Source organism: Triplophysa dalaica, chromosome 17 (genome assembly GCF_015846415.1).
Source record: "Triplophysa dalaica isolate WHDGS20190420 chromosome 17, ASM1584641v1, whole genome shotgun sequence".
NCBI lineage: Eukaryota > Metazoa > Chordata > Actinopteri > Cypriniformes > Nemacheilidae > Triplophysa > Triplophysa dalaica.
The window spans coordinates 2,996,699-3,017,599 of NC_079558.1; the positions used below are offsets into that span (position 1 = coordinate 2,996,699).

The following is a 20,901-nucleotide window of genomic DNA, read 5'->3' on the forward strand; positions in this document are numbered from 1 at the left end:
TAGAGAGAGAGAGAGAGAGAGAGAGAGAGAGAGAGAGAGCAAGACGTCTTTGATTACAGTTTGTGTTTGTTTACTGTCATTGGTGTCTAGGTCTCGATACTACAGTATGATAAACTTGGTCTGGTATGGAAGTGCACCACGACTACATCACCGAGACATAAATATCACCCCTGTAATGCCAACAGATCTCCTGCCCTTTAAACAGGCAGAGCCACAGATAACCTATACTGTCACTGTTATTTACTAATAGCACACTGTCATGCGTCTGCTATTAGGGCTGGGCGGTATGACCAAAAATGTATATAACCGTGTTTTCCAGATTTATACCTGTTTCCTGGTACATGCCGGTATTTTTTAACCACATTTTCTACTCATTGAGAGAGGAAATAATGCTTTTTGATTGGCTTAAAATGCCATTTTACACAGTCATGGTGACAGTATCCCCTATCATAACTGCAAAGTTTAGACTTCTTAACAACTGAATAGCATGCGAAGGTAACTTGCATAAATAATATTCAAGCAAATAAATAGAGAAAATGGCTCGAAATTAACTTTTTCCGTTGAAGCACGGGTGCTCCCAACTTCAAGAGTTAGGAGCTTTCCACCCAGAAATTAATAGTTGAATGGTTGAAAACAAAATCAGAAGAGCTTTATTTCAGAAGAGCAGAATAGTAACAATTGTACCATTAAATCATGCACGTGATGTCTGTTGGGTTTTACACAGTTACAATGGCTTCATGATTTCCTGAAATCATATTTTTTAATCATAAAACAAAGGATTAAATTAGCATCACGCTGTCAATCATTCTTACTGACCCTTATTTCTCATCATAGCATATATAGAAACAGCACAAACTAAAAACACATCATATTATATGCTTATATTGAGCAGATATGAGGGAAACACGCGAGGTGCGTGCTCCCATTGCGACGGGAAATCAATATTTAACGTTACCGCTCATGCTCGAGACGCACGCAATCATCCAAATGTCTCCATTTAGGGCATTTATATAGAAAAATTATGATAAAGTAGTGCCGCTGCAAACAAAGACGCATTCTGTGTGAATGGCTGGTCACAGTGCAACAGTGAAAATGGACCCCACTGTAACAGTGTTACAGCTATGCGGCGTTCCACAAGTTTAAGCGACATACACCGGGAATGCGGTATATAAAAAAATTCATATTGTAACAAAAATACACACCAGTATTCGGTATGAACCGGTATATCGCCCAGCACTGCTATGACTTCATTCTAACAGACACCTCAAGCTTATTTCAAGACTGAAATCTGAATTAGAGCACTTTACATATTTTACATGGAAGTTGACAAAAAAGAGAAATCCAAGATTTGTGCTGGCTGAACGGCACTTCTGATGTGAGGTGTGAGACACATTCCTGTCATTTAGCGAACAAAAGTGGTGTTGCCTGCGAGAATTGGCTGTCTTTAGAACACGCAGGACGCTACATGAAGACAAAGTGGTTACTCAACCAAACACTACTTCACAGTGTGTGCCGTTACATAAGACTTTGAGATGTTGTCTCGCATATAATCAGATTCACAAAAACAACAGAAAAAGTGGAGAAACCAAGAGTGTGCGGACGAACAATTCATGATAGGAATGGGCATTCTGGTTAAAGGAACAGTTCACCAAAAAAGTGAAAGAAGAAAATTCTGTTTTCATTTACTCACCCTCAAGTTGTTCCAAACCTGTCTGTGTTCTGAAGATATTTGGAGAATGCTTGTAACCAAACAGTTATTGGCCACCATTGACTACCATTGTAGGAAAAATGGTTTGTTTGTTTGTTTTATTCATTCTTAACACCATTCCAGCATCTCAGGCAAAATGGGCTATATGCATGTGTGATTTCCGCTTTTTCACAGGAAGAACAATAGGCAGTTTCCAGTCGGGGAGACTTAAAGAAGAGAGAAATAGAAATATGTGAAAATTGTAAAATTGAGCAGATGCTGTACATTGCAGGCACACAGCAGTGGTATATAGAAGTGGTGATCTACAGTATTTCAAATGATACTTTCATTAGTTAACATTTCGTTATAACTTTCAAATATGGTAGAACACCAATTCTATAAACCTCTGCTGTGTGCCAAGTGTACAGCATCTACTAAATGTAACTATTTTCAAATTTTTCCATTTCTCTCTGCTTTAAGTCTCCCAACCGGAGGTCACGGATGCATAGAGCCCATTTATGGCGAGAACCAGATCTACACACAAGTCAGGGGAACAATTTTAAAATTTGAAAAATCACTTGCTAAATTTCTTTGTTCTGTTGAACACAAAAGAACAGTTCTGGGGCACATTTGACAACCATTATAATTATTCCTACTATGGTAGTCAATGGTGGAACAAAAAAATGTATACAGATTTGAACAACCTAGAGGGTGAGTTAATAATGACAGAATTTTTATCTTGGTGTGAATTGTCCCTTTAATTGATCTGTTTAAGTAAATCAACAGAAAAACAAATGGACCAATATGGGAAAATGCTAATTATATACACAAATATATTTTGTGCAACTAATTATAAGTTGGCGATGAGTCTTATACATTTTTAGTCTATGGTAAAGTGCAGCACGCTGTGGAACAGAACATTTCAGTCTCGCATAAACAGACACTAGTGTCGGCCATCTGCGGCAATGTGGGAGAGATGAGAGACGCTGAGACGAACAGAGCAAGCATGATAAAGAAAGGCAAAAAAGACAGAAAAGGTTGCAAGAGGGATGAAAGAGTAGACCTCAAACAGAGAAACCATCTGGATACTCGCACACTGCCAGAAAATGGAGAAGAGAACAGACTCTACAGTTACCGCAATTGTCAAACTGTTAGCGCTAGCGTAGAAACAAATGTGCACTTACGATAACAATATTCTCATTTACTAATATATCTTTAAACTGACTGCTGTGTTCAGCCTCAGAGAACATTCCTGCCATTTCAACCGCTGCCATTTTAACAGGGAACTTGTGACTTAGATACAACACGCATAAAACATCCTGGAATGTCAATTGACAGAATCTCTTTCTCTGCTACCAGTTGACACTCAATACATCCAAACAAAATGACTAATGAAATTTACATGCTAACCTTCAAGTTGTTCCAAATGAGAAACAGCATGCGCATTTGAAACAACATGAGAGTAGATCAATTATGACATAACTGCGTTTTTTGTCAGTGTGCTTATTGCACATAAATGAAAACAAAATGAAATTTGGCAAACTATGACATCATCATGATGTCATGCTGCAGTGTTAGAACCATGCAGACTGATTTTAGGCTCTGAAAGAGAAAAGACTACAATTAGGAAAACTGGCAGTTAAAGGGGAGATAAGCATTGGGTCTTAACAGAGGAAACAGAGCTGTCTGAGAAAAGAGCAGAAGATGATGAGATCAGAGAAAACATCCAATAATCAACACTTTTATCCTACAAAAAACTGCCAAAGGGAGACAAAGAGGAAGAGACGTGTGAAGTCAATCTGAAAGACATCTTCACAAACAAACGAGAGAAGCGGTTTGACACAAAGCAACGATTTGACCCGAGAATGAACTGACACACTTACTCTTTCAACAGACAACAAATAACATCAAACCACTCCGAGTGGCATTTATTTTACAGAATGACGGCACAGGCACCTTTCAAGAAAAATATTTCACAGAGAACTATTGAAGGACTGACTATAAGGTCCAGTGTATGAAATTCAGCAGCATCTAGTGGTGATGTTGTGGACTGTAACCCAATTCTCGCTTCACCACACTCTGGAAGCAAAAAATGTTTCTAGAAGTTTTAACTTATATTCATTTTGTAATATTTGGAGTTCCTGGAGCTTTAGACAGGCTGTCTACTCTGTCTGCCCTCAATCCACAAGCTGGTTCCCTCGAGTATCGCCGCGTCTTGTTCTGTCTATGTCACGGGATGAGGCTGATGGGGTAATGGCTTAATACAGTCCAAAATCAAAGACCATGCATGTCACATGTATTCTGAGATGAAAAGGTTACTCAGAGTTAAACACACACAAAGAGCTACACACTAACCACATTTGCTCACACACGCATTAATGATGAAAGACATTTTTGGAGAGCACGCTTGCCCTCGGATGCCTTTGCAAATGGTAACTAATAGGTACACAGTGAGACATGTAAAGTGAAAAACTGAAACACACAGACTTCTCTTCTCTTCACATCCAACATCTCTAATAATCGTGAAATGGTAGAAGATTTGTGGTTCATCATGTGATCCTTCCTCCATTGCCCTTTGAGAATGCCTCTGTGTGTCCTTGTCATATGATGCATATAGGTCAAAGGGTGACGTCTAATAATCGCTGTGACAGAATATGTATGAAAGGGATGAACAGAAAACAACGTTTCAGACCTTAACTGTGAAGAATGTTTTGCAAAGACAATCGGAGGTCAAGAACTCAACATTTCCCAACATTTTTGTCTGAAGCAATTATCTCCCCTTCAGAAATTGCACAAAGCACCAGATTTGCCAATTTAAGTAATAGATTTACAACTGAATCAAGATGCCAAAAAACAAAACATTAAACACAATCTCACGGCAAAAAATATTTGCGAGGTAGCTAGTTAGTATTAAAGGGGTCATATGGCGCGAATATGTGTTTTTATGTGTCTTTGGTTTGTTAACCATGCATGTATTAGACACCTAAGAATGCAAAAAATAAAGTGTCAGAAACAAAGGATGCAATCTATCTAAAAGCGAATGCTCACCCAGACCTGCCTGAAACGCCTCATCTAACCATACCCCCACAAATTTACGTCATTTCGTGTTGTGATTTGACTAAGACCCCCAAATGTATACGCAAGTAAGGTGGGCGTACCTGTCAGTACAATTGCTTTGGAACCTGATAGTGTGTTCACAAAGTGTTTCCAGGCTCATCGGATATGTCTTTGAAAAGCTCTTACCGAATGGCTCCTTACATTCAAAGACATATCCGATGAGCTTGGAAACACACTGGCCAATCAGAGGTCTTTCGTAATCTGTTCAACAGCGCTCAAAATGATAGCGGGAAATACAAGTATCAGCAAATTTAGTACCGACTGGTACCGAAGTGTGGTATATCGTAACAACACTAGAAGCTTAATTTCCAAATATGGTAAGGGCCGTTACATTTCGTCACGCGTTTGCAGTATTCGACCAATCTCTACACACTGGTTAACTGGCCAATCGTGGCACACCTCACTATTCAGAGCGATGAGCGTTGTAAAAAATCTGCGCATTTCAAAGAGGAAAATACAAACATGCACGGTATGTGGAAAATACTGCGTTTTTAACCTTACATCTTGACATGACATCTAAAACAAACAAAAGTATTTGTTTTAGCCGTGTCATATGACCTCTTTAAAGGTGATGTGTGTAATTTTTTGTAGGATCTATTGACAGTGCAAAATAACTTAACTATATCTTAAGTGGTGTATAAAAACCTTACACGATGAAGCTTTATGTTTTTATTATTATTAGCTGAGAGAAAATTCCAAGGGAGAGGAGCAGCCCGGCTAAAGGCTCTATGACCCATGGTGGTTAAACAAGCTGTTGGTGAATGAAGGAGACCCAGTGAAGAATGGAGAGTTCGAGAATGAACGTAGGGCTGAATTTGAATCTTAAAGTTTTACATAATTAATACTGCATATAGGAATTTATAGCCTGATTAATATTTGACCTGTGTTTCTCTCTCCTTTATCATAAATGTGTGCTTTCACTGTGCGTGCGCGTCTGTGTGTGCGTGCGCGTCCGTGTGTCTGCGCGTCCGTGTCTATGTTTGTTAGTACGTGTGCATATTGTATGTGGGTCTTCTGTGCTTTATTCAATGCGAGATATGATAGGAAGCCAATGAAGCTGTTGAAGAGATGGGGTCATGTGTTGTTGTATAGATGGAGTCTGGGTTATGGCAGCAGAATTCTGAATCACCTTTGTTTAGCATTATGGCTTCATTTTTACTGTTTTCTAATAATGATTTGTTTTTGTACGATTTACCTCACGCAAATCTATAAGAAAAAATACAGACCTCTGTAACTGCCAATGTTTGGTTGCCAAAATTCTTCAAAATATCTTTTGTGTTCTACACAAGAAAGAAAGTCACACAGGTTTGAAAAAAAAAACCTTTTAAGTGATTACTTTAAAGCAGACCTAATATTATGATTAACCCTATGCAATAATTAAAAGACAAGTGGGGGATTTATCTATACACAATTTGTTGCAGAACAAAAATACAAACTCTGAATCACTAGATGGTCCCATTTGGGTCCCTCAGTCCTTCTGTATATCTAATGATATACGGTTAAGCCAATGTGTCCAAAGAGAGCTTTAACATTGTTTCTGGATCCTCTCCCAGAAATTCTCTTCTATGATGGCTTAATAAGTCAATAATTCAATTAGCAGCATATCAGCCGAATCTCTGCTCCTCTGAGGAAACACAAACAAGTGTGAAGAAACCAAGCAATGCTCTGATAACACACAGGATCTTCACACCACCCAGAGCAATGAACTCAAAATGGCAGAAAACGAAATATGAGTTGTTAAACTTAACATGCAATGTCAGGTATTAACGAAGAACGTCCAGAGAGTTCATATAGTTTATGGTAAACACTATATACTGTATAGGAATACAGATTAAGAAGAACATTGAAAAACATAAACACTAAACTGCAAACTCTCACCAAAAGGTTCTCTTTCTGGCATAAAAAGATATGGTGGGTAATTAAAAAAATGTCCTGCAAATGTGAAAGGAAATAACAAGCTTATACAAAGACACCCTAAAAATAATGCTAACATAGAAGTCAAATATAAATCTACAGCGAAAAACATGCATGGGTCATTGCAAACCCATGTGTCATTGGTGGGACAGCTATCCCAAAATCTTTAAAGAAACTAAACTTCCACCTATTTTATGCTGATCGTCATTTCAGTTCATATACTCGAATCAGTTTGCAGTTCACTTAATAAGCTCTAAAGAGGAATTGAAAACCCTAAATTTAGGAAAGTTATTTATGACACACATATACTTCAGCATGCCACGAGCTATGTTGAATGTGCAGAGATTCAATGTAACAGTGAACCAGACGGACTTCACTTTACTATGAATGACAAAATTCTATGGAAATAAATCAGATCACCCTACTATCTGTAGAAGTACTGCAGCATTAACCTTTATATTATTACACTGGATTATCGGCAATAAACGGAGAGTGAAATAAGACGTGCTCCGTGATTAAAATAACAGAGAGCGAGCACATAAGCAAGATTTCTGTTTTTAATTCTAGATGTGTTCACCTGAAATATGTCAAAGAGGAACTGAAATTTGACTTTGCATCCAAAAATACCCGTTTCACTATATCAGGAATGTCTGAAGGGTCCAGACAGATAATCTGTTTTTGTCCTTTTGAACATGCGATACACTTACAGAGGTATGAACATCAGGGTCATGTAGGTCTGTTATTCATCCAAGCAAAATAAAAAATGTCAAACCTGTACTTTTCTTATGGTCACAAATTCATCCACTCATTTTGAGCTGACAATAAGTGATTTGTCAAAAGACCCAATCTGAGAATAAAAGTGTGCCACCACTTTCCATGCCCCAAACTTTGGAGGAATAAAGCACATAGGAACTGGTATCCATGTTTAGGGGTGATTTGAGGCTCCACGCCCCACAGATGAACTGGAGAGCGCCCCCTGGTGACATCAGACACCCATACAACAGAACTTTCTGGGTTTGGATTAAGACAGCTACACTCACATGTGTGTGACCCAGGACTGGCATTTTACGCCCGTCGAAAGTCACCTAAAAAAATGGTCCTCTCTAAGGGCAATTTTTCCTGTACAATATTGTATAATCTTAAATAATGACCACATGATTACTTTTATATATTTTTATATGACTAACTATACGAGTCGCCTGCCATTACAAAGATGAATCATGGTTTACAGTAACCATAACTTAACACTGATATTTGTAGTAAATCTATGGTAATACAAATGGTTATCAGACTGTCTACACTTTTTGGCTACTTTAATAAAACCATGATTAATTTCCCAAATGTGGGAGACCTATCAACGTTGGGTTTGCTATGCTATGGGATGTAAAAAACAAAAATATATAATTTCACAAACAAAGATTATACACTACTTTTCTGTCATGATAAGAAGTGCATTCAGATGTCAAAGAAAAACAAACCACAACAAGGACATATTTTTGTTTAAGTCCATCACTGCCTTTTGACTAAGCCTATTTGCGTATACCATTAAAACACATGTTTAAAAAAAACTAAGAAATAAAATCCTCTCACCTTCATCCAAGAGTCGCTCGAGATGGTTGAAGATGCCGCAGAAGTTTGGCAGGCTGCTCATCAGTTTCTTGTCGTTCATGAGCTGCATCAGATAATCGGGAGTCGGCTTGGGCTTCTCCTTCGTTTCCATTTCCCCAACCATGTCTGAAACACCTTCAAAAAATACACGAGCTACGGAAAAATACACGACTGTCCCCACAAAAACGCAGGACGGAGGAGTTTAATCGGTTTCCCCCGTTTTATTTAACGTTACTCCAGTAAAGGAAGTCTTGCCTTCCCTTGGTGCTGCTACTTTTTCAAACACAGCGTCGCAGACCACCCACAACCATGAGCTGACAGTTTAGTTTTTGTTTCAACTTGAAGCAAAAACACAAAAACCTTCCCGACAGTTCTTAAACGTTTCCGAAATGTTTGCCGTCAAATAACTCCAAAAGCTCCCGCATGCCCGCTGAGATTCGTCTCTCTCACTCGCTCACTTCAGCTTTCGGGTGTTTTTATCGCCCCACAATCGTTTTTTAGATCCAGACTGTTCAGTGTGGTTTCACTCCGGCACTTTTACCGAGCCACCGTTCAGACAGAAGTTGAATAACGGTTCACAGAAGCGCAATGTTCAGTGCGCACGGGAAACTCTTGACGTTCCTGTGATCGGTGATGTTGAGTGTCTGTCTGTCACATGATCTCGATCAACGCTACATTGCTCAACATTGCCATCGTGCGAAGTCGCCAATGGGAGGAGAAACTTGTACAATCTGTCTTTCTCTTGATACAACACACACACAATCTGGATACATATTGTATGCCTTTCGCTTATTGTTTTTTGGTCATTTTGGACGGACCATCTCTTTAAAATATTGACCTTTTACTGTAGTAACCATTGATAAGTTTGATAGAATTACATGTAATAAAATGTCAGTATGAATTAAATATAAAATAATTGTTATATTGCCACTAGCCAGACTGATAACACAGACCGGAAGTTAACTTTGGGCCAGGTGCTTGCTTATTTTACTATAGTAAAAAACAAATCCACAAGGGATGATGTATGTATAATATAACACATTTGAATATGGGGAGACTTTGCAAACTTTTTACTCCAGTGCACATTTCAAAGTAAAAAAGTCTACCAAAAGCTTGCACATTTCTGCTGACATCCTATACAAACATGCTGTTTCTTTGAATGCAATGTGACGTGTCCAGATATTAAGGAATAAAAACGTACAAATGTCCAAAGATAAGAAACAGTAGGCTAATTTGTTTGAGTGCACTACATCTTAAACACAATCTTAAACCTAATATTTACAGATAGTGTCGTGAGTATTCATGCAACTATGGCCCTTTCTACCCTATCCACTTTCTTGTGACTCAAACTGTTAAAAGGTGTAATATGAAGGGGCAAAAACAAATATTATTGTCGTTTTAGATGTGTATACACGATTTAAGGTTACGCTGGATTTTTACAAAGCTCATCGCTCTGAAAACCGAGGTGTGCTATGATTGGCCAGTTGCATAGTGATTGGTCGAATACTCAAGCGTGTGACGGAAAAATAAAGCTTCATCGATATTTGGAACATCAGGTTCAAAAGCAATTGTACTGACAGGTACGCCCACCTTACTTGTCTTTACTTTTAGCCAAATCATGCCACAAACTGATGTAGATTTGTGAGGGTGTGGTTACAAGAAGCATTTCAGGCATGTCTGAGTGAGCATTCGCTTTTAGATACAATGTATCTTTTGTTTCATCATTTTGTGCAATTTTACGTGTCTATACATGCATAGGCAACTTATAACAAACCAAAGACACATAAAAACACGTATTCGCGCCATATGATCCCTTTAATAGGAAATTTGTGTAAGCTTTGACAAACAAGTACAACTATTGATATGAGGAAACAAGAAATTACCTAGGTTTTTTTTTTATTCCTCTGCAATAACAACTATTTAAGTATAGACACTGTTTAACAGATAAGGTTATCATGTAAAAAGCATATGCGTGTAAACAAAAATATGAATAAAACCCAACTTTTATATGCAGGATCCATTTCAGAAACTGGCACGAATAGAATATACTCCGGTCTGTGAAACAACCCAGCAGAGATTTGATATACAGGGGAGAGGGAATGAAAGAGTTTGTGGGGAACAGGAAAAGTTTTCATCCATTCGTCCGGCCCTCCTCCTTCCTCCATGAAGTGGGCAGCATTCTTATGCAGATGGACACAGGCTTTAGCTATTGCTCTCACAACAGCTAAAGACCGAAAAGAGAGGCCCCTCCAGTAGGGAGAGTTTGGCGATGAAAAGCTGACCTAAAATCAGATTTGTGCCATGTACTGTTTTACACAGCTATGTGAAAACCAGGGAAAGCATGGATTCAAGAACAGTAGAGAAAGAGCTCTGGAAACATGCTCAAAGTGTTGAATAAACAATGCCACATTTTCTTTTTATCAAACAAATCGTTGCTTCTCAAGTAAATATATGTTTAAATGTTTCAATATTGTTTGATGGTGGCTTAACGGAACGAAACAAAACATGAAAGAGTTTAGATGTATTCTCCCACCATTTAAGAAAAGGCGCACCTGTGTGTTTATTGGGGGGTTTGGGGCTGAACCATTTACTTTGAACGGAAGTTTCTCCTGGTTGCTGTGCTTTCTCCTTATTTTTCAATTCGAAGAGTATGATGGGTGCTAATTTGGCAGGCCGTGGAGATGAAAGTAGTGAATGGTATTAGCCCGAGCATCAAGGGATTGGAATGCAGGCTATTTAGCATGGGAGTCAGACAATCCCTAGGGCCTCCCATCACCAAAGCACAAGCGCTAAATAAATAGAGAAGTAATTAACAGACTGGTGAGAGAACAGGCTGTTTCATTACTGCTGCTTTTTCTGACGGAGAGAGAAAACAGTTCGTTAAACAAAGCCAGTGAGATGTATTGACAAAAGAAAATGTGCAAATCTCAGCAAACAACGGTCATTTGACTGACACCTCGGATTATTGTGGGAATAAAACAAAGAGAAAGAGAGTGTTTCATGTCTTTGTGAAAATAAAAAAGATGACTTACATAATATGACATATTATTGATGGCTTCAATTTGTTAAAAACGCTCGGAAGTTGATGGAAGAGCTTGTCGCATATATGTTTCTTTGCCGAAGGAGATAACGTATTTATGATCGCTAAGGGCTAGTTTGTTCGTTTAGGGCTACTGTAGAAACAACATGGTGAATTCCTTGTAAGTGGACCTGCGGTGTGTGTAGATAGAAATAGTTAGTTCTAAGGTAGTCAAAACATAGCGCTTCATTATATAAATCTCTGAAGACATGTTTATTATATATCGCATTTCTGTCAATCAATCCTTCAACAAATTACACAAAGCACCTTTAAGTAAACAGTGACAGACAGGACGAGTATTCACATACACGCTTCCACATCTCATGTTAAAATCCGTTGCTGACGTGATCTTATGAATCACTTCAGTATGGATCGCTGCATTCGTCTTATCAACTTGATAAAAATGTATTTTTATAAAAACCTATCCACATATAAGCAGTGGAAGAGGTCCTCAAACAGACAATCACAAACACATCTCAGGATTTTCTGCACCTGTTTAGCTTTTATTTGAGGTTGGCTGTCATCTATTTGTGATGGGGTGTTGAGAATGTGTCGTCCCAAATGTGTGATTGTGTTAAACAAATGATTTCTCACAGTTTGATTGTGAAGGATTTGTGTATATTTGCATGTGTGTGGGTTTGAGTGCTCATGCGTACACATAAGCATCAATATGTATGTACAACTGTAATGTGTGTAGAATACAGTATGTATATTGTATGACTGTATGTGGGCCATGAAAACACATAGCAAAATATGTATGACCTCTACATTACAGTACATTCAAAATCTGTGTGCCTTACTCTCAAATGTGTAACATCAGTTAGCCGTGACCGACTGTAGGCGGTCTGAGGGCGAGCGTCCAGACTGAAATTGAAACCCGGCCTTTGTGTACTAACAGAGGTTGGCTTGTAACCTGTCAAGACTCTGTGGTCCACAGTGTGTACATTAATGAGAAAGAGAGAATGGACATGCCTGCACATGAAGACTATGAAGTTTCTCTCCCGCTTCATGCCATACATACCAAAACCAAACTGATACAAGTTCAGTGGGCACATGTGTTTATGTTTGCTTCGTGCATGTGTGCAGTTTTGTCATCAAGCCAAACAAGTTTTACATTCAGCATGGGGCCTGGGTCAGCTAAAAGGTCAGGCATCATGCAATCATCTTCTGTAGTTTGGTTTTAGTTTATTGACACAAGTGTCGCAAGCACCTTATCCTGGTTGGAAGATTAAACTTAAAATGAACTGTAGACTTATTTCTGAAATCTGATTGGTTGATTTAAATGTTGTCCCATGGTCAACATGATGTTCTCCTAAGGATATCAAGTACTTGGCAAAAACAGGAGAGCTGTAAAATATACATGAATGTGGCACATGAACACTGTGTATAACACTGTCAATATTTATGTAATAAACCCTGACCGGATGATCAGTATTGTTCTTGATCAGTGGTTTATTTTGAAATAGCGAATTCTTAAAGGCACATTATTCCATATATTCCATATTGTGTCATAAATAAAAAATGGACATGACATTTTGATCTGAATTATTATAGAAGAAATAGACTGCAGAGGGATACGACAGACATAATGTTTTTGTGAAATGTACAAAATTTCATTCTAAAACAACTTAATGTTAATCATACAAAATATTCTATACTTTAAATGCAGCATCTGAGGAAGTCCATCCATCCATTTTCTTCCGCTTATCCGAACTACCTCGGGTCACGGGGAGCCTGTGCCTATCTCAGGAGTCATCGGGCATCAAGGCCATCTGAGCAAGTATTCCATAAAAATGTTTTTAAAATAAAAAAAAAGATTTGTTAAGGTCCGCTTGCTCATGTAATTGCACCTATTGCTCAGGCTTAATAATGTAGGCACTTTCTTTGGATTTGCCAAGAAAACATTTGCCAAAAATTGATATTTAAATATATTCTGTATGTGAGAAGCATCCTGTGAAAGAGAAAATCTGCCCACGTACGTAACACTGAATATTGAAAAATATTTGTATCTTAATTTAGATCCTGAGTTTCACCGAGAACTCATTTCACAGGGGCGAAGACAACAGCGAACGCATGCGGCGAGCTGCGTCTTGCCTCTCTGATATGTATTTGAGTCTCCAAAAGTGTTATATTTCAAATTTCCCCCAGAAATCTTTTCATATCATCGAAATCATTTCTGCAACATTGCGATTACGTCTACCTCTAGGATTTCGGTAGATTTCTTTAAGACCACCTTCAGTTAGATGACCCACCTTAGCTGTAGATTCAGCTGTCCGTCACCAGTAACTTCAAAAATAAAAACAGTTGGCGGTCCACACTACGGGAGATACAATTTGTTGTTCCTGCAATTTGATCTGTTTGAAGAACAGGTTTTAGTCAGCCAGCTGAGATGAAGACTTTTTCAGAAAGTCGTGTTTTTCATTACCAAAGAAAGCGTCTCTTATATTGACCTCTCAGAAAGGGTGCACACCTGTGGCTCCAAAAAAATATTATCTCAGAGTGTGAGGTCACGACGAATGGAGAAGATGAATTGTCTTCTCTCCAACATTAATCTGCTAGAACATTCAAGGAACAGCTAAATAAATGTCTGCTTTTGTGAATTTTGATGAGTCTTCCTTAATACAAAATAAAGTGCTCAAGTCTAGATGCAATCTGCAGATTTTTTGGGGCTCAAACGATTAATCGTGATTAATCACAACCAGAATAAAAGTTTGTGTTTACATAACATATGTTTGTATTTATTTTAGTTTTTGGAAATATTTATAGGCCTATGTATTTTATATATTGTAATCATTTTAATTACATATAAATATTTATAGTTTTTTTTATTGAATATTTTTCTCTAATATATGTGTATGTGTTTATAAACACAAAATTAATATGCACAGTACACAAACACATAATACGTAACGACAAACTTTTATTCAGGAGATGCTTCATCGCAACTACTTGTTTGACTGCCCTTACAACATAATCAACATGTTTAAGAAATATTTAACAAAAAACACATAAAGAAATAAGTCAAACCGAACAACAGCAGTTTGCAAACACCCAATTGCATGCAACCTTTTCCTGCATTTTTCGGATATATAAATGATAAAACTACATGAAATGCAGTGGCAGGAAACTCAGAACATCTCCCTGAAATTTCTTTCTCCCTCATTGCCCCTGCTTTCTCTCTCATTGGTATTCACTAATAAAGACCTCGGAGACATAATGCGGGAGTCGTAGCCCCGTTACAGAAATAGATTTATTGCTAATCCATTATGCATAGTGGGTAATGTAACAAATCTGACGCGCTGGCTCACAGCGGGAGGAGCGAGAGGGTTTAAGTGCGCTGAACATTAGACTGAAGAACAAGGAGAACGAGGGAAGCCAGGGGCATCATAACATGCCGCCCTGCAAGTAGATGGACACCAACTGTACCACCACGTTTCCTCTTTAGTGGAAACACTTTTGTGCCCATAAAATGAACGTTTGCTTAAGGCAACAGAAAGCCTAAGGTGACTTTTAAAGCCCCATGTAGCCGCTACATTCTAAGATGCCAAGCTGTATGGAAATGGCCATACTGGGGTGAAGCTGTGGGCTGATTCAGATTAGAAAAACCCCCCCAAAAAAATCTTTATATTATTTTCTGAGGTCACATCCAAGCTTTCAAAAAAATCTAGTGTTTGAATGACTCACATCATGTTACCTTTAATGGTTAATTTACATGAACCTTAATAGACTTCACACACATTCAACAATGTGTTGCTGGGATCATAACAATTACTCTTGATTTATGGCTAACAGAGGGGCACCAATATGTTCAAGTTGACACCCTGGGCGCTTGGCAGTGGGGTGGGGGACATTGTGGTCTATACTTAGTTCTTTGTAAAGCCCTTCACATCATCACCTAGCTCTGCCGCGTTTCGCACATGCCCCAAGGTCCTGGTGCCCTTGTCGCAAACCCAAATGAGAGACAGATGGCTATCAATGGTGAGTCGGGGGATCGGTAGGGCGTGACATGACATATCTGTCAGAGGCAGGGCTTGATTACACAGATACATGGCTTGCTTTTTCCACAGCTTGATCCAAACAGACACAACACTGATTCAGGGAAAGATAGAGTCATTCATAGACTCATCAGAAAGCCATCACGGATGAAGGAAGAGTCCAGAGAGCACGTCTGCTGTCTTTCACGGTGATGTAGTTGCACACCATCCCCATCAAGATCAATCGATATGACTAGGCAATAGATCTGTTTCTGAAGTTAGTTCGATTCCAAAATGTCAATCTTTGGGTTTGGGAGGAGAAATGAATGATGTGGTGTATTTATTTTACGTCAAAAGTGATTTTCATTGAAGCTAGAAGTCTTATGTGATGACATCATACCAGCAGCATAGGAGTTGATGTTTCATTTCACCATGCTGTACCCAACACTAGCATCAATAAGATCTCAAAATCATATGTGCCAGAGAACAATGATGAAATATTTTGAAAGACTGAAGTGGAAAAAAATATAAAAAATAGCATCATATTTTATAAAACAGAGGTTTGAAAGATAAATCAATTTATTTTCTACTATAGAAGTGGACCAAAAGTGACCCACCAACAATTAAAGACATTAAAAATAATATACCTGGAAATTCAATAAATGCAATAAGTTTAATACCCATTTCCATAAAGAATAGAATACTAATACAAAATAATCAAATAAAAAACAGTTTAAAAAGAATAAATAAGCAGCTGTAATTCTGTATAACATGGTAATTGTCTTAACAGTGTTAAAATTAATATATGTCTGTGGACTGTTCATATTTATTTTGCATTTATAAACACATACATTTACATATACATGTTTGTATTTAGGAAATACTGGCATGTAAATATTTAAATATAATTTAAATTACAGTATATATAAATATTTATAAATTTTCATATTTTTCTTTAATATAAACCTGTATGTGTATGTTCTTATAAATACAAAATTAAGATACACAGGCATATGTGAACACAAACTTGTATTCTGGATGCGATTAATCTTAACTATACGTTTAATAGCCGTAAATTTAAGCTAAAGTAATGATGTAGTTAGGACATGATTACAAATCTGCTAAATTTGTTCAATACAAACCCAAAACATGGAATTACTATCATCATGCTCTAGTAAGGCTATAGGAATCCTCAATTAAAATACAAATTCAGCTTCTTGGGGGGTGTGGCCAAATTCTGCTCTAACTTAATAAATTTAAATAAATTTAAAGGCTGCAAGATCTTCGCTTCTGAATTTAAGTCAACGGCACAAGCTTTATATGACTTAAATGTCATGTGGTGTGTGTAAATGCCTCTAAGGGAAGTTGTGAGACGAGTGGGCTACAGCGAAATTTCTCAGTGTGAAGCAACTTACTCTCGGGATCATAAAATCAGACTTTTGAAACTGATCCAGTTTAGTCTCTCTGCTCCAGCGACCTTAAAAGCAAAGAACGACAGAAAAATAAAAGATGCAATTTATAGCTACATTCAAAGATAGTGTGCTTCTCTGCTGACCTGCACAAGTTCAAAATTGGATGTTCCAACTGGTTTGCTACCAACCCATCACACATTGAAGCAAAAAAAGTAAAGCTGACATGCCTTTAACGTGGAAATGTATTCTGTGCAACATTACACGTCTGAAGATGTCTTCAAAGTTGTTCTGTTTAAAAATCAAAAGATTTAAACATACTAGCTTGTGCTCAACACATTCTTGGCATATAGCCTCCTCTATCTTTCAGGATTGGGGTGTTACACATTACACACACATGTTGAAGGGAATATCTCCAGGTTCCACTACGTCATGGCCATCTGCTGAAGTCAGATTCTCAACACTCTGATCTCACTGGAAATACATTCACTGTCAGTGCAAAAAACAACACAGTGTATGTAGATTTAACACACCCACCCTCTGTAGTTCCATGAGTTGGTTGCATATGTTACAATTCACCCCAATCAATTTGTTGTACTTCGTGTCTGGGTTTTACTTCAGAGGATCATAGAGCTAAAAGTAAAGAGTATAAGTTCCTGTTTTGAGAAAGTAACAGTCAGTTTTGCAGCATCATAAATGCTGGGTGGGGAAGTGCGATGTATGTTTTTGATTGCAATAAACCGTGTCTTCTAAACAAAACTGTTTATTTTACACAGTATGATATTGCATGTACTGATATAGCAAAATAAGCAAATTAATGACTAATTATAAATAGCACCTCATGATACAATAGGCATTGACACCTAATATACTGATATTATATTTTGACAATGTTTTATAAAGGAAGTGCTCACACATATGAGAGGAAGTGGAAGGATTGGGAACTGTCTGTAGATCGTGAATAAAGCATGATGGAACTCACGGGATTTAAAAGACTGATAGTCCATCTGAATTCGCTTTACTTCTGAGAGCTGGTTTTATTGAAAGATTTAAGAGCGCTCTCTGCCTCTGTGACACACATCCCAGAGGTCATAATGTTTGATTCACTGTGACGGAAACGGTTCTTGAAGAGCCGTAAGTGTGGTTTTAATAAGAATTATTACACAGAGAGATGCTTGCGTTTGTTTTGAAGATCCTTGCCAGGGGTCAGTGATGCGTACAGTATAGGACTCTTTAAAGATCCAATGTGACATTGTTTGGAGGAGTTTTGACAGAAATGCAATATAATATACATAACTATGTGTTCAGATGTGTATAAAGACTTTATATAATGAAGCGTTATGCTTTTCGTACGCAAATACTTTATCTCCTTTGGCAAAGAAGCGAAAAAACGTGCTGACATCTTGTTTCTTAGTCAGCCACAGTAGTGCTTCGAAAGGGAGCGGAGAGGGGTGGAGTGAGCCGTTGGTTGCAATTCGCAACCTCATCGCTAGATGCCGCTAAATTTCATTCACTGGAGAAAATGAAGAGAAATATTAACTGACACCTTTACATATTTTTTAAATCAGTATGTGTGTTCCTGGGAATCAAATCCATGACCTTTGTGTCACACAAACACACAATGCCCTACCAGTGTTACACTATGAGTCATAAAAATCCAGAATCTTCCACAGAGCAAATGTCAAACCACACTGTAATTCAGACTTGGCTCTTATATGCTACAGGATGTTCTGATCATTTCAGTCTGTTATATTGAGAACCCCTCATTCCAGCTGTTACTGGATACTGTGAACACTCACACAGTTCATGCAGACATATTTCGTGATTGATGTTCCCATGTATCACAATCCGTACAATTGTGACCAGTGCAGTTAAGCTAAAGAGACTACAGGCCATGATATATAACACGCTATTCTTTAAGTTTTAATCGTATGCATACCATAGCAGTTACACATTCTCCACAAATGAAACGCTAATGTTGTGCTAACATAGGCTACATGTGCTCATGATTTTACATGAGCATGTCCGTCCAATGTGCCCCCATTGTCCAGCCTACCTCAATGTATCTCATTGACAGTCAATGTGTACTTCTTTTGTGGTCTCCAAGACAAATATGTAGCATCGTGAATGCCCGTCCTGGTCGCCCTCCACCCCCAATCCAGGCAACCCGGCGCATAGCGCTGGTTCACAAACAATCAAGTGTCCATTGACCAGTCACGGACAACAGTAGTCTTATGTGCCGGATGGGCGTTTGGATGTACAAGGAGGGTTAGTGTGGCGACGCGGTTTGTCATCACCAGCTGGTATGGTGGGCATGTGAGGGCGAAGACGACCCATTGTTTTCTGAACCAGCAGGACAATTGCACATTTCAGAGATCCACGCTGGCTTTGAGGGACAACGTTCCTCCATGGCAGTTACATAGCCGTAGAAATGTGATAGAGAATCACTGACCTCAATGGGCTTTGTACATTTTCACTACTGTATGTTTGTTATTTTTTGTATCTATTCACGCTTATATTGTTTAAAACCCGTCTCTTTCTTCCATGGAACACAAAAAAAGATATTTGAGAAATTATTGAAATCAATGGGGGCTAATGTTGTTTGGTTACCAACGTTCTTCAAAATATTTTCTTTTGTGTTTCTGCAAAAGTAAGTCATGCAGGTTTGCCATGACATGAAGGTGAGTAAATGACGACAGAATTTTAATTTTTTAATGATCTGTCTAGTTTAATATGTATAAATGAATGACCGGCATTGCAACAATGAGGGTAACTTGATAACATAATGTTTTAAAATATAAGGAAGTCAAAAGTGTAATTATTGCAGAAGTACTGCACTTCTGAATTGTCAGATATATATAGATATATAAAAGATACAGTTCACATCAGACAGTGTAGCGTGTGCTGAACAGGCCAAAGAACATTCAGATCAGATATTTCCTATTAATGCTCTCTGCTCCCTGGCTCAAGGCCTCTTATTTTTACCCGTACACATCAGCTCTCCCCTCTTTTAGAACGATCAAAAGCAAACTTGAGAAAATTGATTTTTAGATAATGTTGTGTTTTCGCTGCATGAGATTGTCCTTCAAAGATGAGTGCGATTGAGCAGAAATAGCCTGTCATTGAACTCTGTTGTACAGTAACACACATACCCCCCCCCCCCCCCACACACACACACTCACATCCCACATCTACATCAGGCTTTACAAAGAGATCTGGCCTGACTGTTTTGACCTGTCAATCATCACACAAGAAGACTGTGTGACTTTCTTTCATCTGCAGAACACAAATGATATTAAAGAATGTTGGTAACAAAAACAATGGTGGTACCCGTTGACTTGAATTGGTTTTGTGTCTGTTCAATAGAAGTGAATGGGTCCCATTGTTGTTTGGTTACCAGCATTCATCAGAATGTCCTTTGTGTTTAAAATGACAAGAGGGTGATTAAATGATGACAGAATTTTCATTTTTGGGTGAACTGCCCCTTTATGGACAGTAAGACAACTATAGATTGATAATGGGGTATATGTACATGGAACGATGACGTAATTCTGCCCAAATCGCTGCCAACTAGGTCACTTCCGCTCTCATAGCACAAATGGGATTTTTACCAAGTGATAACGATGTGTTTAGTAAGAAAACGTTCAAATTTCTGTGAACTGACAGGACTATGGATGATCATTGTTAAGCGCCTCTGTGATCATGCCTCTAGTTAGTGTAAAGGTTCGATATTCTTTTTTTCATATTTGTTGATGTACCTTGAAACGGATAGTCTGAAGTGTGTCTTCCTTTTGGTTGTCGACGCATGGCGAAGTGATTGAATGATTAGAGCGAAACGCCATTGTTTCCTATGGCGCTGGATGTTACAGAGCTGGCAGAGATTTTAGCAGAAGGACGTCATCGCTCCGTGTGCATATAGTCATCAAATTTTTCATCAGCCAAGCTGAATTACAGTACCAAGTTTTCATTCTAGCATTCGGATTCTTTCTTAAAAGCTCTTGTGTTTCACCTTTCTTCTAACGCTCCTTTCTTTCTCGATCCATTTAACACAAAAATAAATTGTTTTCTTGGCAATCTCATAAGTGATATGTGTGGAGGAGTGGGACAAAATGC

The 20,901-nt window shown here is 38.2% G+C and overlaps 1 protein-coding gene across 3 annotated transcripts in view; it reads right to left on the reverse strand.

Annotated features, from left to right (window-relative positions):
- qki2 (QKI, KH domain containing, RNA binding 2) overlaps window positions 1-8,993 on the reverse strand; it is a 30,473-nt gene extending 21,480 nt beyond the window's left edge. For 2 of the 3 annotated variants that reach the window (XR_008909377.1, XM_056770939.1), the window contains exon 1: window positions 8,309-8,992. Coding sequence is in view for 2 of the 3 variants with exons in the window: in XM_056770939.1 (XP_056626917.1) it covers window positions 8,309-8,450 (142 nt within the window). In the remaining variant the exon portion in view is untranslated. Of the gene's footprint in view, window positions 1-8,308 lie in introns of all 3 variants that reach the window. The other variant, XM_056770938.1, reaches the window with a different exon arrangement.
- Between the last annotated feature and the right edge of the window lie 11,908 nt (window positions 8,994-20,901).